General features: G+C 36.0%; 1 protein-coding gene across 1 annotated transcript; it reads left to right on the forward strand.

Annotated features, from left to right (window-relative positions):
* Positions 1-12,210: 12,210 nt before the first annotated feature.
* On the forward strand, positions 12,211-14,417 carry LOC128889588 (uncharacterized). Its single transcript, XM_054147312.1, has 4 exons — positions 12,211-12,615; positions 13,353-13,427; positions 13,900-14,077; positions 14,266-14,417. Exons 1-4 carry the CDS (start codon positions 12,481-12,483, stop codon positions 14,415-14,417), a joined length of 540 nt encoding a protein of 179 aa, XP_054003287.1. The 5' UTR covers positions 12,211-12,480.
* The last annotated feature ends 10,050 nt before the right edge of the window (positions 14,418-24,467 follow it).

Raw genomic sequence — 24,467 nt, forward strand, 5'->3', positions numbered from 1 at the left:
GAAACATTGTTAAATGTGGTGTTTACATCGCTCATCATTATAATACGAGATATTAATGCTAGTAATCCCGCATACTCAGTCTTCTTATCCTATATCGGAGAAGTCGATATTGAGCAGCACTTCCTCCGGGGTGAGGAATGAGGCTACATATGCCGATATTTCGACTGCCATCGAATCCGAATACGATAATTCAAGCAGATCTGTGAAGTAACTGGGTCGGTTAACCGACTGGCTTGCTAATTTAGTAAAAGAAGTTCCTGATTTGGAATCAAGATGTATGTGAAAACCAGTTAGCTCAGTAATGATTTCATGTCTCATGTTCGAGCTAATATCGTAATCATCTAACGGGTTAACTATTTCATAGTATGGGCAGAGAGGAAACCAGAATTCCCACTGCCCCACTGGCTCTAGTTTAGTTATGATTTTGTGCTTGACGGCGTTTACTGTATCAATCATCTTCTGGATCCGGCGATGATATTCAGGCATGCTGGTGTTACGTGCCGATATTTTCATTTTTATTTTTCTTGATTTCGTCGGCAGGAATGTGTTCGAGATGGTTTACCATCCCGAATTCGTTCTAATCGAACACAAACCTAGCTTTTAACGGTAGTTCATTAAATTCATTTTTGAACAAAGTTACACATTCCTTCCTTGAAATCAACGTCGTCACGCCATTTTCACCCTGCTGGCAATGCCGCACCTTGTATAAAGTTTTGTAAATATGTTCAATTTGTTAATATTACCATCGCGTTCAAATATCATGGTTACAGATATCATTGGAAGAAGGACATGTAAATATCGCGCATTTAGGTTAAACCTTTATTTTGCTATTTCTTCTTCATGTACGCTCCGAATACCGAAGCCGTAACTCGAATAGCAGCGTGGTTCGTCCGCGCGCACGTTGTCGCTAGGACGAATCGAGCCGTTTGGTGGGCGCGAGGCGCGAGACGCGGTACAACTCGTAAACATCAAATTCTTGCGTGTACCAAGTCGCGAAATCTCGAAGACTTTTTCTATAAACTGGCGACGATCACGTGGTTCTAAGATCCTTTGTCTCCAAAGCTTCTAGAACGTTCCACCAAGTTTACGTGGTCGAGCAAGGCACGAGCCTTCTCACTTCTCATCGTACAGTCGCACAAAGCGCGATATTAGTCCGAGCGAGCTAAATTTGAGCATAGTTGTATATCGAGTACTTAGTAGTATTATACAAAGTGAGTGGTAGGCAAAGACTCTAGTTCCTCGTAAAACAACTCGTTTTATTCAATTTCTTTTATTAATTTAATTTATTTAAATACTTTGATATTAAATCTTTTTTGTTGTAAATATAATTTAGCGTTAATTATAACCATAAAATGTGTGCGTGTGTTTTTCCTTCAACCACAGGGCGACCAGAACAACTCAGAACATCGAGACCAGCGTTTTTCTCGATTTGTATTGTAAAGATATTTAGTGGTGAGTTGATTTTCTTCCAATCAATATTTTTGTATAAATGATTATGAATTTATTTTGTTGTGACCACTCGGAATATCAATAAATGATATTTCATTTCCGGGGAATCCCTAATTGATGTTCTCGGGTGGTATTTCCATTGATCTTTCATATAATATTATTCCGACAATTGTTATTGTATTTCTTTATCATATGAAATCATTGTTGTTCAAATCTGGGATATTAATAAATGATATAATTCATTCCGGGGTAACCCTAGTTGATATCCCAGAAACGAATAAATATATATATATTTTCATTGTATTCTTCTATACAGTTTATGTTCAATTTTATATGAGTTAACTGAAAGAATGAAATAGTGTGATCTATTATAAATATGTAAATTTCAAGGTCTAATCATTGGTTATTAAAATACACATCAGACAATGATATTTCAATAGTAAAATAGCTTTCAATATTTAATTTAAATTCACCGTTGAATCCGCTCGCATCCTAACCGTCCATCCTATTAAATACGAAAGAGAAATTCACATACGAGCCAGGGCCCGTACGGGACTGCTGTGACAAAGACCTGACCTTGCCGATAGACAAGTAAAATATATATAATAATAATATTTAAAAATTATTTAAGCTGTGACGCAGGAATCTGTGTCCCACGTCACACTGGTCATCGCCTAGTGCAGTAACTGTTCCCGAGCTTCCGCTCTAGGCTTATATTCGAAAGAGTTCAGTATCATATGTGATACCTCAGATTGTATAAAATAATGTTGTGTTGCTTTACATAAGTTTCGAATAATCGTTCTTAGACTGTCGTCGATTATGCCGTAACGGTATACCTCAGAGTAGGGAAAGCCCAACATCTCGGGATTGTAACATAGCTCATTCGCGATGTCAATCCAGGAAGGCTCCATTAAATACGTCTTTGTATATACGTCTTTGTTGACACTAGTTGAAGTTGACCTATTAGATCTATGATGGTGCCCACCGTAATGTTGATTGCTGGTCCTTTATCGAGCGTTTCAATTTTTGCGACGTTGTCTCCATTACCTGATGCCTCTTGGCTGGTGCTGGCAGCCTCGCTCATATTGGCGGACATCTAACAGCAGTTGTCTGGATGGTTGATCACCTTTCAATAGTACTGATAATTTTTACCCGTCCATCTCCTATCTTTACATCTATAGGTACTTTTAAATTTATCGAATTTAAGTAATAATTTTCATTCCTTATTATGTGGTCCGGCTATCTAAAATCCATTCGACTTTATTTTCGCACGTATTAACCTGTATCTCTTTATTATGATTATTTACATTACTCACACATGAAGCTACCTCTGTACAAAACAAGCCACTACTATTGTCTTCGCCGTCGATGTAGTGTGCTGCTCCTCCTGTGTTATGTTCTCCATGATATTGCTGCCGCCAGCACCTCTCTTAAGCTGGCAGGATCAAATCAGCAGAATCATATCGGACTTAGTGGAATATTTAGTACTTATTTTGTACAAATTTGTACCACCAACAATAATTTTGTACCTTGTGTCGTTTTCGAAAAAAATCGTGACGCTGCTAGCGTATTTATTTTTGGCCAAATGGCGCACTTCTGAAGTGAAAAGTGAAAAATGTGCCTACAAAATCGTCAGAAAATTGTTAATTACAAATGAACTATGCAATATAAAAGAAAAATCCTATGCACTTACATAGACAATGTATTTTTAAAGATAAATTCAAAATTTCAAGTGAATTGGTTGAAAATTGTCTGAGTTATGTTTCCGGCCGACTTGAAAAATGTTGTTTTGAGATAAACGCCTTTGTAGTTTTGAGTAGTAGAAAATCATGAATAATTTTCCAATAACTTTAATCTACGATGCGTGCACCATAATTTGGCCTTCCCGATTATCGTTCTGCTCTTGCATTTCTTTTCTGCTTGATCTTGAAGCGATTCTTACCACTTCAGACAGAGATCTCTCTGCAAGTTTTATGCGCTGCATGTCCATTTACTCCATTATGTGTAAAGAAAACGAAAAATCTGAAAATATTGCGGTAACGGGACCAATCGGGAGATATGCACTACAAGATCCAAGAGGTTTTATCCCAATCAGTCAAGCCGTGTGGGCGTAGGAATGTAACATACATTAAAAAGAAAAACGAGTTTTATAAAAAATAGGAATTTTGGATTAACAATAGTTATAAACAATAAGAAAAATCATTTTTGCAAAGCGATCACCACGAAAACGAATCCGGCAGCAAAATGTAAAGGGGTTCATCGATTTCATCGAATTCAGGCCGAAGATACGTGAAATAGTACAATTTTGCGATAAAAAGTGCAATAAAGTGTTAAAAAATGAAAGTAGGTTAAATGTCTTTTCAAGCTTTTAAGAGGCAACGAAGCCCTACCAGATGCAAGGAGATTCAATCCGATTAGTCAATTCGTTTCGGAATAAGAAGCAATACAACACTTTTCGGTTTTTTGCACAAAAAAAAAACGGGTAAGAAATGAGAAATCCCAAAATTATAGATCATGGGACCACCCCGGAGACATGCTTTACAAGATGTAACAGGTTTCATCCCGATAGGTCAGCCCGTCTAGACGTAATCGAGTAACATACATACATATATACAGTGACTCCCAGAAATATTCGGACACCAGTGTATGGTTAGCTTTATGGCTTAATATCGTAGTTATTAAAAAAGCAATTGTTTTCGTTACTTTTTCTAATAATAAGTCATTTATTAATGTTATTAAAGATGTATATATAAATCCAAAAATTTACATAAATTACATAATAGCAATAAACAAACGAAAGAATATCACATTTTCGGGTACGATAAAACACGGAGGAGGCATTGTAATGGTGTGGGGGATTCATTTCGACTTCCGGCGTTGGCAATTTAGTTTTTATCGATGGGATCATGGTTAAGAATGCTTATTTGGATCTTTTAAAAAACAATTTAAAACAAAATGCAGAAAAAATGAGGATTGCTGAAGATTTTTAATTTTACCAGGATAATGATTCTAAACATAAGTTCCGCATTGTCTAAGAATTTTTATTGTATAATTGCCCCAAAGTCTTTTATCCACCTCTACAATCACTAGACCTTAACCCTATAGAAAACTTATGGGATAAGTTGAACCAACGGATTCGCAAGACACCAATTCGTTCCAAAGAAGAACTTAAAATTAGGCTTCAAGAAGAATGGGCATCCATTTCGACAGAATATTTAAAAAAAATAATTTCTAATATGCCGAAACAATTGAGACATATTATAAAACAAAAGGGATTTGCAACAAAATATTAATGTGGAACATATAATGTTTAATTTTAATTAATAAATGTTATTCCTCATAGTGTCCGAATATTTTTGTGACCCGAAAATGCGGTATTTTTTCGTTTGTTTATTGTTATTATGTAATTTATGTAAATTTTTGGTTTAATTATATATCTTTTTGGATTAAGTATATATCTTTAATAATCTTAATAAATGATTTATTATTGGAAAAAGTAACGAAGACGATTGCTTTTTTAATAACTACGATATTAAGACATAAAGCTAACCATACACTGGTGTCCGAATATTTCTGGGAGTCACTGTATATATATAAACAAGAGAAAAATATATATATATATATATGTCGAATTGAGTAACCTCCTCCTTTTCGAAGTCTGTTAAAAATTGATGAAAATCCGTCATTTTACACACAAATCGCTATATCCATATTTATATCCAAGATTGTTTTACCACTTGAAATGGATTTCGGGGCCAAAGCCCACACAGTCGAGTTGAAGCTTTCGTTATTGTTTTGTGTGTAATCGCCGATGTATCGAGTTAGAAGATTCTTCACTAGTCAGTTTTTCATAGACTAATTTGATAGCTTCATAGACTTCAATTGGAATAGCTGGCTTATGTTTGTATTCAGCCAAAGTATTTGAAGCTTTAGCCAGTTGCCATGAGTACAATGAATTCTCTCCAATAAGACATTTGTCGTGCTGCGGTTTGGCATCAGTAGATAATTTATGATCCAATGTAGCCCATATACTGCTTCTCATGTTCTCAATTGAATCACTGTTTCTACGAATGGCTAATCCATAATAAATAGGTAACTTGTCTATAAGTTTTCTAGTCAATTTGCCCCTTCTACCGAGACCTTTTGTCTTTTTTTTCAAATTACGTAGTCGGGTGCCCATTCGCTTTTGTACGTGATCTATGTATACACTCTTTTTTGAGTACTGTGAAATCCTCATACGGCTTAGCATCTGTAATACCTTTAAAAGTCTTAGAATCACCGTCACCAATATAGTGGGTGTATTTGACCTGGTGCAAAGTTTTCAAAGCGTCGAAACATCTCAACAACTGCATCGACTTCCACTTTTCCTGCCGATCCATTGTGACTCACATCGCATTCTTCTGCATGATTATCTGTCCACTCCGCATATTCTTCGGTATCTCCTTTTTTAGCCCAATACTCACACGCTTTACAATATTTTGATTTAAAGGATATGAATAACGTTCCGTTTGATCCTCTCAACTCTTTGGTTTTTTCTGAATATGCTATTAGCACCGAAGCCTCACATATCGATTTATTTTTGATAAGAAACGGAAGTCTTAAAACCGGTTGTTTTTTCTTGGAACCTGACGTTTTTATCATATCTGGAATCTTGATCTCTAACGAGCTCTCTTCAATCCGATAAATATTTCTTGTGTCTGCGTTCGTTAACTTACAGACCTATTTACATCTAGAAGATATAAAAAAGATATGACATGAAAATTTCTTTAGAAAATTCTGTTTCATTCATTGTTATATAATTAATTTAATATTCATATTTTATTATAATTATTTTTAAAAGTACATGCATGATCTGAGATAAAATATTTATTTACTATTTACTATTTAAAATACCTATTTTACCCAGCTCTGAGCCCAGTCTCGTTCAAAAAGCGCTCGTCCGGATCGCGACCTTCCCTCGTGAGCTGTTGAACGTTTTCGAAACGGCTTTTTTCCGCGTCGTCCATTATCATCTCGAAGATAAGCATTCCAGATGATTTACTATTGAAACAGAAAAAAAGGTATATTAACAAAATGCGCAAAAAAGAAAAAATGAAAAATATACTTCAAGATTTAAAAATTAAAATTCCTCTCCTCTGCTTACCTTGCCAGCTGATGCTCGTTCGCCGAGTCGTCGGTCAACATCTCGACGATCGCTATATCTTCGGGTATTACACTCGTGTCAACTTCGTCACAATAGTCGAGATGATTAATTGCTACAACATAACAAAAAAGACAACGCCATCCGGCGATGCTCTCAAATAGGGTATCGATGCGTTGATGAAAAGACCACATTTTTTTATTGTAATGTTTTCCTTTCTTGACAATTCTTTTCGTGCAATTTTTTCATTCTCCCGTCCGTATTCTACGGCAGGAACGTTCAATATACGTGGATACAACAGCGACTGTACCATCTTGGCACACGGTGCATCTTTGCATCGGCGGCAAACTTTACCGAAGTTGGACGCTGTCAAAAGTTTTAACATGTGAGCCAACCATTTCCTACTTTTGCATTGTTCTATGGTTTCCTGCTCAATTTTTTCTTTTTGATTTTGCCATTCGTTCAGCATTTTCAGATGTTTTTCTTTCTGGAGATTGAACATAAATTCATCCATGTCTGGCTTCTGTGCATTTAGTCCGTAATCTTTATCTTTAGTTGCATGGAAATTTTTCTTTTTGGCCTCGGTGTTCTTTCATTTTTCGGCATTTGCCAAGTTTTTTTTCTTCTTTGAATTCTTCATATCTAGTAAAAGCCGTGGCGGGCCTTTTTCACACGGTCTCTGTAATTGAGACAACACTTCTTTAGTGTATGTTCTTTTTTCTTTAAATCTTCAAAGATTTTCCATACTTTATCTTCAGTACCTTTCTTTACCTTTCTGGAGGCATACCCAAATCGTCTGCTAAACTGTTTAAATCATCCTTCAAAATCATGTGCTTAGCCTCCATTACTGGTTTGTATTCTGCTCCTTCCTGTTTATACGTAGCTATAAACACTGTATGTTTTTCTTTCTTTAAATCTTCAAAGATAAATTTCACTTCTTTAGTGTTATACTGAATTACAGCAGCGGCACATCTTCCTGTGTATGATCCTCTTTGGCCAAAATTAATGCGTTTTCCGCAAATATAATTGGCAATGATGGTATTAAACTTTCTACCGTATTATTATTGGTTCGGTACAGTAAGCTTTCTGCGTGTGCCGCCAACGATTGAAGAATATCTTCTATTTTCTGGTAGACTCCCAGGTTTAATAAATGTGGGATGATGTTTTTTCATTCTCCTCCATTGTTCCGTTGCAGAAATATCCAATTCTTTTCCAGTGTTTATATTTTTCAAACACGTGGCTGGATACATTCATAATATCTTCTAGTAATTTTTGTCGTCTCTGTAATATTAAAGCATTTTCATTAAATCTATATTCTGCAGCTTTTGCAATTTCCATACGCATCCGTCGAATATTATTTTCGATGGCTTGTCTATAACAGTCCGGCGGAGTCTTCTTCGCAATTTCTTTTAACTTGCTGCCGAAGTTGCGCAACAAGTGATTCGTGCATTCAATTTTCTTTACACGAATCATATTTTTATACGGGTCGCAGTCTAAAATTTTTGTATAGACGCTGCTATCGCCATCAGCAATCAGTGTCGAATAAATTAATCCTCTTTTTTGGACACTGCTCTTGAAACCTTCTGCGATGACATCGCTCTCCATCTTGGTAGATGCTTGACGTCTACCCCAGTTTGTAAAACATTGATAGTGTGGCGGGTCTTTTTCTTTTGTGGCTGGTTTCCGGCATATACATCAAATTTTGTTCTTCGCGGCAATAAATAATACTTTCTTTGCGTGATAACCAATGATCACACCAACACCGGACAGCGAGTCGTACTTTCCAGTTCGGTACGACCTTTTCATCCAGCTTCCGTCTGCAATTACAGGAATATGTGGAATTCCACATGAAAGGACATCACCTCTTTCAACAGCTAGCCTTTTTCCTTCTTCTGCCGCTGCTATCATTTCTGTTTCGGCAGCAGCGATTAATTTATTCACGATGTGGTCGTGACATTTTCTATATTTCTTTTTTGACATGCAATGGACGTTGATAGATGTCAAAAATTCGTCCATTTGTGCGTAGCCGCCTCCATTGAGAATGTTTGCTCCAACTGCATTCTCATTTGTATTCATTACCTGAGCATTTTCAGGTTGGCTGTGCACTTAGGCTCTATAATTGCACATCCTGGATTCTAGAATAAGGGTCGAATTTAAACCCGATCTTTTCACACGTTTTATTTCCAGGTGCCTTGTTGAACGTTCAAACGTTTCTGAGTGTTCGCCGATCAATTTATTTTGCTCGAAAACGTGGTGCAGGTCAACAATGCTAAGCCCGTCAGATCGACGTAACTTTTCTTCTGATTCTGTCGTTTCTTTTTCTACGACTTTTTCTGATATTCCTCTTCGTCAGTGGCAGTTTCTGTCTGCATGACGACGTCTACTGTCCGATGAAATTCTTTTGCTGTTTTATTTGTTGTATATTCTTCTATTTCTTCTTCTTGTAGATGGTGCGAAGTAGCACATTTCGTCACCAATCATCAATGTGATGACATTTTTCTATAGACTGACTTTTTATGGTTTTAATGCCTCATGCCTCATTTGAAATGAGTAATTTCCTATCTGTCACTATTCTTCTTATTACACAGCTTTTAATTCGTTCTACACAACTTCACTTCTTCGTTGAGTCTAATTAAAAAACGGTCAAAAATTATGATACAATCGCGTAGAAGACCTTTGCGTTTAAATTACCCAGCCGTAATAATCGAAATCAAAAGTCCCATTTACTTATATTCGGTCAGATTCAAGGTACCGCCTGCTGTTCGATTCGCAAGCACTTTTTCTCTCAACACCCTATGTCAAATGGTCTCACTTAATTATACGGGGGAGAAGTTATTATCACTTGACGCCCATAAACAGTGCGTAAGCATACGGGCCCGGCGAATGCTGCACGATGTATGTACAGGGCCATTATATACATATACGGCACGCCCCAAAATTAAATTAACACTTATTACTCAACATGCAAATGAGACGAGCAGACTGGGGGAGTCCTTTGAAGCATGGAATATGGCGATAAAAAATTTATTTCGACCTCAGCGACGGCGGACCCGCCGCGAAGCGTCCACTCACCCCAACTTTCTCCCCACCGCCTGCATTTCTTTCTTTGATATACAAATTTACCTCGTTATCGAAAGAGTGAACGGTTCACGGAAACGTACTGTATACAGCCGGTGTAGAATTTTCAATTGTGGATACATTTACTGACAAAAGTTAGAAAATAAAAATATTTGACTGTTTCCATACTTTTGGAGCACCCTGTATGTATATATATGGACATGTGTTATACATATGCATACAAATGTACTAATAGTAATATATGTATATATATTATTTCCGTTTAGTTATTCACTCATAAATTGATATTCTCCCATCTAGATTGCGTTATTGAGTTAAGTTTTCTTAAAAAAACTAAAAAACTACTGGACCGAATTAGAACAAAATGTAATCAGTTCTAAGTAAGATTGATACACATCGATTGCATCATCGATCATTTTGATCTCGCCATTAGTTTTTTAGAAAACGTTAACGAAAAATTTGTTTACATACATACGCACGTACGCGCGCGAACAATTTAATAAGAATAGGCTAAAATTACTCTAATGACCTTGAAACATGCAGATCTGCAAAAAAAGTGATTTTTCATTTTAAGGGCAAATACAATAACTTCCCTATAAATCGGGAAGTTAATAATCGTTTCTGAAATGTATATTTTTTATTCACCGAGATACATAGGTCAGAAATAAAAATACCATGGAGAAATAATTACTCTGACGTTTAATACGGTAACGTAAGTATTTCTTCGATTATACTTTTATAAAGGCCAAAATCATTATCGAATCAAAGAAATCAAACAAAATCGTGATGATAAAATTTAAGAAATATATTTCGTTTCAATTATTTAATTACTGTAGAGAAAGATCACGATATGGATGTTAATGTCTGTAATTTTCGTGATACATTAATAAAATGTTGGCCACCCTTGGAATTTGATAACTGCATGGTACCTGCGAGGTAATGATTCGATTAATAGAACGCAAAACTCAGTAGTTATTTTGGAACATATTTTCGTGATTATTTGTATTAACTCTGTTTTATTTGACGTCCAACGTAATTCCATAGATGCTGTATGGAATTTAAGACCGGAGACTGATTTGGTCACTTGATTACATTAATATTTTATTCCGTGAGAAATGTTTTAATGAATATAGAAGAATGTTTAAGGTCATTATCGCATTGAAATGACCACCATGTAGACATCTTTTCTTTATCAACGGAGGCATGTGATTTTGCAAAATATGACAATACACAAATTAGTCCATAGGTTCTTTTATTTGTATTAATGGACTAACAATAAGACCGTTACACGAGGAACAGCCTTATATCGTCACATTATCACCACCAAGTTTTATTAGAAGCAGATTGAAGTATTTAACATTAAATTGCTGACTAAAAGGCCGTTATACATTACAACTGGCGTTATTTCTGAATGAATAGAATTTATTTTCATCAGATTATAGAATGTTTGACCACTTGGTAACATCTGCCTGTACCTAAAACATATACACCAAATGTTCGCAAATTTGCATTGTCGTTACATTATTATTCGCCAAAGGCTTATAATTACGTACGGTATAAATGTTACAATATGTTGCCCCATCTAAAAACGTTAGCAAAATGGTATTTTTCATTTAACGGAGAACCTGGTATTAATGCCGAGGCTATAGAATTTATTAAACGACGCACACACATATGTGTGTGAAGTTAGCCCCGCACTTTTCGAATTTTTTATTTTTTTTTTAATTGTGCTACATTGTGCTACGTTTGTGCCGTATTGTGCCGTAAACCGCAACTCTGTAAGTCAAAGCGTACTCAAGAAAATAGAACAAAACAAAATTTTTGATAGCCCCGCACTTTTCGAATTTTCAGTTTTTCTTTTTTGTGCCGTATTGTGCTAGATTTGTGCTGAATTGTGCCGTAAATAAGAGATCGATAACATCAATAACAATTAAGAAAAGAAATAAAACCAAAATTATACAAGCCCCGCACTTTTGCCGACACAAACTTTTTTTTCTACAGAAAGATGCGTACTAACTTGTGCTACATTGTGCCATTGATAGAAACTCATTATCTCTACTCATTTTGCAGATAAACAATGTTGAATTTTAAGGAATAAAAAATTTAATATTCGCACAATTTGCGAACGACGACAGATAATCGAATTTTGCAAGTTGTGCTAAATTGTGCTACTTCCAATACATGAGACATATGCGTTAAAAATTCAGATTAGCTCGAGGGCCAAGAAAACTTACAAAACATTTTCTGAGATTTTGTAATTAGGAAAAGTTGTTGTGCCAGTCTAGCACAATCCGGCGCAATCAAAGAAATTTCGGAAATATCGAAATTTTTAATCACCCCCACCTTTTTCTGTTAATTCTTATTGACCCCCGAGTTAATCTGAATTTTTAACACACGACTCTCGTGTATTGTACGTAACACAATTTAGCACAACTTGCAGAATTCGATTGTCTGTCGCTGTTCGCAAATTGTGCGAATATTAAATTTTTTATTCCTTAAAATTCAACATTTTTTATCCGCAAAATCAGTTGAGATAACGAGTTTCTATCAATGGCACAATGTAGCACAAGTTAGTACGCATCTTTCTATAGAAAAAAAAGTTTGTTTTGGCAAAAGTGCGGGGGTAGTATAATTTTGGTTTTATTTCTTTTCTTAATTGTTATTGATGTTATCGATCTCTTATTTACGGCACAATACGGCACAAACGTAGCACAATGTAGCACAATCTAAAAAAATCAAATATTCGAAATGTGCGGGGCTAACTTTACACACATCGCACACATTTTGTTTCTTATAGATTGATAAGTCCGTTAATGTTTGACAAAATGGCAATACGGCAACATGTCGATTATTATAAAGATAGATTCGTCGGTTCCGTAGATTGTGGCGTTAATATAGAATGCCATACAACAAAAGTTGCGAGAGATGCTTTAGTGTTTTTAACCAACTTCGAAAAGGAGGAGGTTACACAATTCGCCTTTTTTTTTTTTCCAATCAGAATGAAACCTGTTGCATCTTGTAAAGCATGTCCTCCCGGTGGTCCTGCTATCAAGACTTTTTCCGAATTGTCATTTTTTACCCGTTTTTTGTTTTTTAAGCAAAAAACCGTAATTTTTAGGTACGTTTGCCGATCACGTCGAGATTGATTGATCAATCTGAGTGAAACCTCTTGCATCTTCTAGGATATTTCTTCCAGTAGGTCCCGTAAACAAAACATTTTATGATTTGTCATTTTTTTACCTGTTTTTAAGCAAAAAAACAGAAAAATTTTGTCTTGCTTCTTATTACGAGACGGATTGGAACTTCTTGCATCTGGAAGAGCATTTGCCATTTGGTCCCGTAACAAAACATTTGTCCTTGTTTTATTTTTTACCACTTTATAATACTTTTTATCACAAAAAACGTACTATTTCAAATATGTTTGGCCTAAAATCGATGAAATCGATGAAACCTCTTACATTTTGTTGCCGGAGAGGTTTTCGCAATGATTACAGTTGCAAAAATTTATGAATTCTTTTATTGTTTATAACTATTGTTATCGCAACATACCTATTATATGATGTAACTTGGCGTGGGATTTACTAATCGATATGTAACTTTCCACCTTTAATGACAGCTGATTTTATGCTGTTCGAATTTGCATAGATTTATGGACTCTTGATATATTTACAACTATTGTGTTGTATGTTTACACCTAATGTGGAAATTACCGATTGCTTACTATTTAATAAACGGAATAACTGCAGACCAAAAGCAAAATGTAATATGTGTTACGCCGGGGGGTTGAAGCACGAGAATTCATTTAAACTAAATATAACGTTTATTAACAAACTACAACTTTTAACAATTTAACGATAATACAACGATAATCTTGGAGACTTGTAGCGAAACGTCTTCTCTCTTTGAGATCTCGAATCACTCTCTTCTATTTTAAAAGTTTGCCGCTTCCTGGCAACCGGAAGCGCGAGAACTCGTTTCCACAACTTCACATCGTCGCAACATATTCACACCGTCGCGATGATGTAACTCGGAACTGTAGCGCGGCATCTTCATACCGTTTCCCCAACTTCACATCGTCGCAACATCTTCACACCATCGCGACAATACAATCTTTAACTGGAATACATGAAATTGGAATGTTGGTGGTATCGTTGACATGCAATGGATTATCAACTAATTTAAAAGTATTACAAAATTTAGGTTGCAAATTTGATGATCCTAATAATTTTAAGACATGGTTTAAACATCCAGCAAATGACACTAAAGTTAATGTATATCTTGATTCGTGTCACATGTCGAAGTTGGTACGGAATACTGTTGGCACTGCTAAGAAACTTTTGGATAATAATAATGACAAAATTAAATGGAAACATTTTGAAGAGTTACATGAAATGCAAGAAAAGGAAAATTATTATGCATTCAGTTATTTTGTGTGGCAGTGTTTATAGAATTAGACAACCCAATTTCTTAGATGTTAATGTCGTAACTGTAATGGAGCAAAATGAATTGTACGCAATTCAATAATGTAACATTATACATAAAATGTTGTGTATGTATTACTATTTAAGGAAATGGAAGAAACTTTTGGGACAACCTAATACATCTTGGTAACAAACTTAGAACTAAACGTATAGATTTTTATAAGAACAAAATGAAAGTTAAATTAGCCAGCCAATTATTAAGCACATCTGCAAACGCTTTAGAATTATGCAAAAACTCGTTACAGCGACCACATTTTCAGGATTGTTGAGCAACTATAAAATTGTAAGATCAAACGAACTTACCTAAGTGATGTTCGATCGTGATTATGCTAGACGTCTTGTCCGAATAGATGGATAGGTAGATGTTTAAAGATTATTGCAATTTGAATTTGATACATTTAAAGTAGGTAAAACATAACTCTCAACAGTCTTAACAATCTTATTTTTGTAATATACTTAAACGTAAAATTCTGCCCCGATAACCGATCTCGCTATACTCGTATTTTTTATCACAAGCCGATTGTAAAACCGTTTAAACGTATTTGATTTTTCGGTCTAACCTGCAGCTCTTCGAGTCGCCTCAATATCCACACCTCTACGAGACACCGCGGATGTTGAGGCATGCTTTGTGCTATGCGAACCAAAGTTCTTTGTATCAACCCCACTTTTAGTCATAACACTTTTAAGCCACCCTACTGACTGTTGCGTCGCCACCCCATGTGGCTTCCTATACGATAATAATAGCATATCTTCGCTTTGCTTTCTTATTTTTGTCGATTGTTTTATGTACTGGCATAAAATGGTTGCCACACTTAATTGTGGTTGCTCTTTGAAAAACGTCAATTGCAACAACGGCTGTGTTCATCCCAGACCTGGTGTTTTCATTCTATCAGATATCTTAATTCTAGTTTCTGTATCATATATTTTTATATTACTAATTCTAATTTTGGTTAGTGTTTGTACTCTTTGCGCTGTAGCTAGCGCTAATAGCATAACTAATTTCTTATTGAGTAACTCAAAGGATAATGTTTCGTGGCGCCAAAGGGTCCTCAAATAATATAGTACTGGATAAGGGTCCCAGATTTCCTCATTTTTCGGAGTTTGAGGTGTTAAGTGAGCCACACCTCGAAAAAATCTTTTAATTAGAATGTTGTCCTATTTCTTCCCCCACAACTACCGCCAGGGCTGATCTGTATGAATTTAATGTACCGTATTTTCTTGTTTGGCCTAAACAATGAGTTAAGAATTCCAGAACTTTTGGAATCGGTAGCTAACAAGCACATATCTTGTTCTCTTGACAAAACTCCCACCATAAATTTAATGGTTTTCGATATTGCTTGATTGTCCCGTCTGATAAGGGGTTCATCGCCACTGGAATGGAGTCTGGGGGAACTCTTTTTAACATGAAAGCTTGCCTGATAATCTTCCGGCAACCAGAGAAAGCGACGCTCGTAACGGGTGGTGTTGCTTGGAATTATCAATTAACAAATTGTTGAAGTGGACTGTTCAAGTAAATGGAGTTTTAGCAAATGGAGCGTATGTACGTAATTCCTTTTTCTGCCTGATAACATGTGCTCTTACGCCTGTCTCCTCTCTTCCTTCGAGAGACCTTTTTGTGAGTGAGCACGTGTTAATCAAACAAGTGTTATTTTTTCCATTGTAGTATTATTATTCTTGTTGTATCGCCACAATTAGTGTGTGTATATTATTGACCATTTTATAATAAACAAATTGACGTTGGGCCTGTATATTAATAATACTATTAATTGAGTATTTAACTGAAATACCTCAACACAAATCATCTTCAGGATTAAACAAAATTGACTCTTTAAAAACGCTTTAAAAATTGGAAACCACGCCTATGTAGGCCAAAACACCACTATTAAAAACCCTTCTGCTTTATCCGAAATTATTTTCCGAATTGTTCTTAAAACCATGGCGAATGGCAGAAAAGCATAAAAATACATGCCAGTCCACGGCACCGTAAACGTGTCTACATCCCAAGCTTCTGGGTCCCTGTGCCAGGAGATGAACTTTTCGCATTTCGCATTTACGTTTGACGCGAACAAATCTATGTCAAATATTCCAAATGTAAATTCTACCTTTTTATAAACCCGAACTGCTAATTCCCACTCGGTTTCGGTCTGCTCTACTCTCGATGTTGCGTAGAGCTCGAATACGGTCGTGCACGACACAAATTATTTCGTTATATGTTAACGCATATGTATATATCGCAGGGAAATGATAAAAATAGAGATTTGATGTAAGAAGAGATTCGATGTAAGACTAAAGAAAGTAAGTGATTTGATCAAATCCCTTAACTGTTTTAGCGAAAAGATGAAATAGTATGATTTGATCAAATCCCTTAACTGTTTTAGTGTAAAGATGAAATAATATTGTTTAGATATTGAAAGTATTTATTTAGTAAATCATGCGTTATTAAAAGTAGAATAGGCGATACAACAATACTCATAGAAACATAAATTATTTATTCGAGACTAATTAGCAAAAGAAATAGGTACTTAAGCTGATATTTTAAAAAACGAAAAGAATATTTTTAGGGAATGTAATTAATAAATAATAATGTTCATTCATTTTTATTAAAACACGTTGTCGATTTGTGGCATCCCGAGTTACAAAGTCCGTTACTTCTTTTACAGGCACATTTTTTTGTTCTACATTGTATTTTGGATTGTTCACAGGAACATTTCTTAAATCCTTAACCCCCAAATAAGGATAATTTTCCTGCAATCTTACGCGTGTTTTAATAAAAATGAATAAACGTATTTATTTATTAATTACATTGACTAAAAATGTTTAAAATTTCATTAAAAATATCCTTTTTGTGTTTTAAAATATCAGCTTAAGTACGAATAGTTTCTACGACTATTGTTGTATTACCTACTCTACACTTAATAAGGCATGATTTACTAAATTAATTCTTTCAATATCTAAACAATATTATTTCATCTCTTCACTAAAACAGTTAAGGGATTTGATCAAATCACTTACTTTCTTTAGGAAAATGACTTCACAGAGTTGTTATTTTAACATCTCCCGTGAATTGATCATCTACCTTAGGGATTTGTATATATTACAAATCAGGGCAACAGCTCCTAAGCGTATTATCCGGGACTCAGGGTATCCTAGCCCAAGCGGTGTCCACTGCAAAGAAATCGAGATTAAATATTGTGTCCAATGAAGACATTAATTAAAATAAAGAAAATCAACAGTAAACATTAATTTATTTCACTGCTACCCAACACTCGACTCTGCGACAGCTTCTATATTGTCGCTTGACTTAATGTAAGAAGCAAGAATCTACACATAACCTGCTTCGCACCATTGCCAGATTTCATTTGCTAACTTTGACAATTTAGGGAATTGAATACCGCCCATTCGATTTATATACGGCAACGCTGTTGTATCGTCAATGCGTAATAGTATTTCACACGAAATCTTACTTTTAGCAAAGCATTTCAGCCCGTAAAAAGACAGGTTTAGTTCAAGAAAATTAATATGTTCCTCTCGTTTCGTTTCACTCCAAAACACATGCGTTTGTTCTCCTTCACAAGCCGTCCCCCCAGCCAGTTAGGGGTGCATCACTAAAAATCTCCATCTCGAAACGATTTTCCCTAATCGGATTAACACATGTCATTATAATATTAATCCACCATTCGAAATCTAGAATTAATTCTTTCGAAATCAACATATCCGCGTCGAAATTACCGTTGATTCTTTTCAAAGCAAAGAACTTTGCGCGTTCCAAATTTGTTGTATATAACACATCCCATATCTAACTGCGGGACATGCTGCTACCACAATATCAATAAATTCTGCGAATTTTCTAATTTTACAACAATGGATATTTCGGAATTTCATTGCTAATTTACTTATCTGTACCCTGTTTTCTTTTGTTAATTTTAAACATAATTCTTCCGAATTAAACAGAAAACCAAAGAACTTTAATTCTTTCGAAGGTATTAGCTTACACTTGTCTAAATTCAGTATCAAACCAACAGCTGCCAGTAATTTTCTCGTTTGCCTAAGATTTTCATAACATACTTGTGCCGACTGTCCAAGTGACAGTATATCGTCCAGATAAAATACTGACAAAAACCCTTTTGATTTTAAATGTTGGGCTATCAGTTTCAATAACTTTGTGAAAACGAATGGGGCCATACATAAACCAAATGGAACACAGTTGAATTCGTACAAACTGGATTTATATCTAAATCTAAGATATTTTCTACAAAATTTCTCCACTGGAAATAAAAAATAAGAGTCTTTGAGATCTATCGATGTTATGAATAAATTTTTACCCATTAAACATATCGCAGTCTTTTTATCTTCCATTTTAAAATGGAGGGGTGAGCAACATTTATTTGGAATATCGCCATTGGACTAAGGAATAAAAAAACTATTCCGAAATGAAATTGTTTCTATTAGAGTCACATTTAGATATTGCACCCTTTCTAATCAATTTACGAATCTCTGACTCACAAGCAATACTTTCTTGTACTGTTAATTTCGGTTACACGTATTTTAATTGTGGCTGCGGTAGGTACTCGATTAGAATAATATAGCTTTTTACACATTGCAATATAAACAGATCAATCAGTTTTTTCTAGTACGGGAGAAAGTACTGAATTCTACCCGCAATTCTCACCAAGTCTAATCCTTGTGTTGACGAATCCCCTTGGGCCGATTTCTTTCGATTTCTGTCCCTTCCGCAGAATGTCTCGGTAGCTCATACCGAAGGAACGACGCCAGTTTAAATTCTCGCTTTGATGATGGCTGGAATATCTATTTTTCTTCCAACGGGATGACTGGTATCTACGATTTTCATCTCGAGACGTGGTACTCTTCCGGTAGCCGCTAGCCCCTTGCTGTATCACATCCTTGGAAGCTTTTTCCATGACTTTTGCGACATTGAGATTTTCGGAGAATTTTTCTCCGAATAATGGACTATCGATTGAACATTCATCCGCATTATGTTTTACCATAGGATTAAATCCTGGTGTAATAAAGAATTTTCTTGTTTTCTACATGTCATGGTGCAAATCTGCTAGGATCTTACCTGTATTAATTCCCGCTCCCAGCTGATTTGGGACCAGGAACTAGTAGTGGTCTTTGTTTATCGCCAGTGCCGATAAGGCAGGCTTGATTTCGGGGTGAAGTTTTGGCGTTCTGATTAGAAGACAATTACCAATTGTTGGGTATTTTCCTTGAAGATCACGCTTTTGATCTTTCAATAGGCCAACTTACAATATTTTTTCCCAACGTTCCGTTACCGCTACATGAATATCGGGACCTTTTTGGGTTTCTTTGGATGGATCATCTCCAAACAAACCTAACGTCAATTCGTCCAGTTCCGTAGCTGACATATTACCCTCATTATATTATTATAGCTGCAACTTGGCAGCATTTAAGACAGAAATCAGAGAGCAAGAGCGTCTTCAGACTGATCAGCAGTTGTAAACACGAATGTGTACAAACACATAGATAAAGATATATCATAAATGTCTTTCTGTCAACACCGAATCTGTTATTATGTTGTGTATTGCGATACATTTGAATGTATATAGCAGCTCAAGTTAATATTAATTTGAATATTCAAAATATTTTGAACATTTGGCGTAATAGGAATAAAGCAAATGAATCTTACACGTTGAATTTCATTTATTCCATTTTTCTGGGTTGAAGGTAATTTGTAGGTCATATTTTAGTGTGGGGATGGATAAGAATTAATGTGACTTAACACCCACGATTAAACTCAACAAGCGAGAGTGTTTATTGTTTACACTTAAATATACGCTATAGGAAAATTCGAGCCGTACATCCTATGCGTGTTCGTTGACGGTCGTACCGGACAACTGATTGCTTCTTTACATCCTAGTCTGGGAGTGTCCAGCAACTCACACATTTTCGCATGTATGAATATTTTATATTTCATAGCAATAGTTACGTTATTGAGAAAATTGAATTCAAACATCTTCTTTCTGGTGGTATCATCTGTAAGAGCGCCCATCAAGCTTTCGTCTATCATTACGACTTCGTCGTTTAGCCGAGTATCTATAATCAGTTGCGCTACTCAGGATTCAAAACCTATCCTAGCTAATAATATCATTCCTAAAGTCTTGTCATTAGCGGTGTTAAGGGAGTATTCATCCATTAAACTGTTGACCTGCTCAGGAGATCGGAGGTTTCTCAGGACCGGATCTCTAGAAATCGCCATTCGCATCTTTTCCCTCCTGTCTATTTTTGAACCAGTAGGCCAAACCATACCATATATTGATATAAAGTTCTGAGTTATTAGGTCCATCGATACTATAGGAGTAATATGATCAATTATTTCTTCATTCCTCGTCTTAAATGTTAATTCCATGAGATACTCATCCGATTCAAATTTAACCTTCAATCCGTAAATAGTTAATGAATAAATAAACTTATGAATTCTGGTATCGGTATCAGATCTAGAGGCGTCAATCATGAATCGGTCCAAGCGAATTCCTTCTTTCATCATTTGTCTAGGGACCGATTCCGCGTTGAATTGTTTAAGATCTATCATCTCCAAATTCTTCAAGTTTTGCATGACGCCTAGCGCTAAACAATGCATCAGGTTTTAACAGTGTCACGTTGTCTTTATTGAATGTTACCTCATCAATGTTTGAATGCTCTAGGTGCTCAATCCTTTTCTGCAGATAACAATAGGTTTTCAGCGTTATCTCCGCAAACTTTCGCGACATAGCTGCTACCTCTTTGATAAACAAAGCAGGACTGCTGATTATTAACATATACGCTGGGTGGAATCCGATTCCTCCACCGTTTCGAGAAAAAGTTGAAACTATCGGAGTGAAGTGAAATTCCTATATCCTATCGTACTCCAGTAGGCTGTCAAAATGTCTGGCGATGATTTCTCGCATTCTTATTTCCGAGTCATTGATTCCCCTTTTAGGTTCTATAACTCGCATAGTGTCTCCAAGCTTAAAGTCGGCTTGTCTACTTGAAAATTTGTGACTTCTCAAAATAAATAGATACATATTCGCAACGCCAAAGTTTCTCTATATCCCCTTGAAATTTTGGATTCCATGAAAGCTAGTGTTGTGCCCTCAGGCGTTTTTTAAAGGATTTGGGGATATCGTGGGTTTCGGAGCGTTTAAAGAATTGGAATTCACCGGTGTTCGATGATGAGTCGAAGGATCGTAACTCCAGCGATGTACTCTCAACAATGACTTTATTCAAAATGTACTCATAACTGTCTTTTACAAGGTGTTATTGTTTTTATAGTTTTTATTGGCAATCGGGCATGACCATATATGGTCATGTTGCCAGGCGCGAGTGCTGCAAGCTTGCAGTCCTCGCGTCAAAGTATGTCGCTGATTTCGGACATTCTTGACCAGGCATAATCGGGTCGTTACTCGGTTAGTGATGCTCGATTATATGTTGCAATAATCGGGTGTCAGGGCACAACACTAGTTTATCCTGTATTCCCTTAGGGTTTTCACTAGGTATCATCATAATGTGATCTTTGGGGATATACAATCCCAATTGATCGTGTGTTTGTACAAATTCAGAACTTAAGGGTAAAAAGGCCACTTTCAACACTGCCATTTTATGTCCACAAGCTTCGATACTTTTAGCCATTACATTAAGAAACTCATCCACATCGGCTGAGGAGAAGTTCCAATCTTTTACTCTCAGAATTATAGTGAAATTATCCCCCACCGCTACTCTAGTAACGAAATCGACGCATTTGTCAAAGTTGGTGTTCTTTGTATCCTCCATAAATCGATTCTGAATGGCAAGATTAGCTATTGAATTCATCATTAGAGTGGTTAATTCACCCGAGCCCTCACTCGTTAATGTAAATAAATCAGCCCCGTCCACTGTGAATCCTACTTGAAAGTGATCATAGTCTTCGAGCAAAATCTTGTCGTTAGTGATATAATACTCTCCTTTCTTGAGCATAACCGCTCCTGGTAGCAAGCTTTTAACAATCGCTTTCTCGCCTACCATTATCTTCTCAAATAGATACTTCTTCGATAAACTTTCCAATTTATTAACGTCTGATAATACTAGGAGTGGTTTTCTTCCCATATCCCACTTCGTATTATGTATATGTCCTTCCCTAAACGCGTAATGCACCATATTTTGATAGGGCACTTTGTCAGGTCCATATTTTGTATTGTTAACTATTTTCGAAAATGTTCGTATCATGAGTTTCCAGAAGTTTTCATATACAGTGGGTGTAGAAAGTATTCGTACACCGATCAATTTCCAAAAAAACTATGTAAAATAGTAATTTATTAACTTATTTTTGATAAACAATGACATCCTATATATTTTTGGAAATCTCAAGAATAGATAGAGTACAAAAAAATTAGCTATTTATGTAAGTTGCGAAATTAACAAGAAAAAAACAATTAATCGATAGAAATATTGAAGCAATAAGTATTCGCATGACTGTTTAATTTTCCAGAGGTACCAGCACTCCTGGTGCCGAATACCTCTGGTGTAGAATTTTCTATAGATTTTCAAGACTTGGCCCACACGTGGGATTACTGATCTCGTGAATGGTGTCGGTACATAGGACTAAACAAATCCGCCGGTACCAAAATGGTATAATAAACATCGCTGCGGCGACGCCGTATGAGCTCGTACGGACGATACTAAGGTGGTCACTTTCCTCACGTGGAAGACCGTCCCTCCGAAGCGTTGGAAAGAAATGTAGCGCTTAAATAAGAGGGACTCCGAGATTACCCCACGATACCTCGCGCGCGTATAAGTAAGATCTCGAGATTTTATGTCGTTACCTCACACGAAGTTACCACTCCGAACCGACCGTTAAAAGTGACCTGTCTTGTTTCCTTTACCCTCCCATCTTCTGTTCTCTCCTTTGCTACTTTCTTTCCGTTTTCATCGATTCGTGTGTCCCTTGTCTTTAAGGTTCATTTTCACAGTAACGCAATTACGAATTTCAATCGTTTTAGGGAATCATACCTAGTCAGGATTTTCAAAAAATCGATTTTCCAGTTTTTGCATTTTCGTTATGTTGTTGGATATCGCTTAGGCTAATCTGTACCTACTGACTAACCTAAAGTAATGAAGATTAGATGGTACAGTACAGAAGGTAAAGATTAGCCTAAGCGATATCCAACACCTCCCTCCTTAAGATTGAAGGGTAACCGACAATAATTAGTATAAATTACATACGTAAATTTTTAATTCTTAAAGGTATTAGTTAACCTAGGGTGGTATTCAACAATGCACATAATCTTGAGTGTATAAAAAAAATGTGATCTGATATCTGTGTTTGTAAACATTAATGCCAATATCATTCAAACTCGTCGTGTTGAATTTAGAAGACGAATTTAGAAGATCTAACATATCCCGACACTCAATCTCTTTCACTTCTCTTTCATTTCCGTTTAAAATTTTGTGACGATTTTCTCATTATACCACCCAATAGTAAGAGATTTTCAATCCTAAAACCAAATTTCGAAAAATTTGTAACAGAAGGACTCCTTTTCAATTATTGATACAAGCTGTAGTGACTAAGAAACAACAGAAGACTAATCATCCAACATTATAGCACACTCAAAAATTATTAAGGGTATATGTAAATAACTTAACTTAAATTATTAAGTATGTATGAATATCAAAATTCATTTACATGTTTTCGTTTTATTCAATTGCCGAAAAATAGCCGGCTGCATAGGTTAGTTTTGCGTGAAACAGCCACTCAGCATGATGTTAAGGAGACTGATTCTCGTTTTAGAAACCTAAAGAATGCAGCACTGCGTGCGTTCAAGCACAATATTGTACGCTAACACGGACATATATTGTTACACCATTAAACGAACGTAAATAAATAAAGCGTTTTTATTAAATTCCGTACATGATAAATAGAGACTGAATAGAGCAATTCGAGGAACTTCTTGGAATAAATCCGTTCTTTTAAGGATTACTCGTCTCTCGCGGCTGTAACACTGTACATTGGGGCGCCAGTCTGCCTACTTACATGCATGTCCAGTCCAGGGAAAGTGGTGGTGAGTAAGTCGCAAAACTTCTCCGGTCATTTTATCGCCGAATGGTAAAATGTATGAAATACGATAAAATGTACCGGTATTTTCTCACCGACGATCTTTAACACGGGCCCCACAAGACAAGGTGGAGGTTCTACGAGATCGTAAAGTAAAGCCCTATTGGATGGTCATGGTGTCCATGAGCAATCGTACGAGGCAGATTGCGTTGCAGCGTACCGCGCGAGCGAACTCGTGGTCCGTCGCCGAGGACGTGGGCTAGTAAAGGTTTAT

The sequence above is a fragment of the Hylaeus anthracinus genome, unplaced genomic scaffold (genome assembly GCF_026225885.1).
Source record: "Hylaeus anthracinus isolate JK02 unplaced genomic scaffold, UHH_iyHylAnth1.0_haploid 11997, whole genome shotgun sequence".
NCBI lineage: Eukaryota > Metazoa > Arthropoda > Insecta > Hymenoptera > Colletidae > Hylaeus > Hylaeus anthracinus.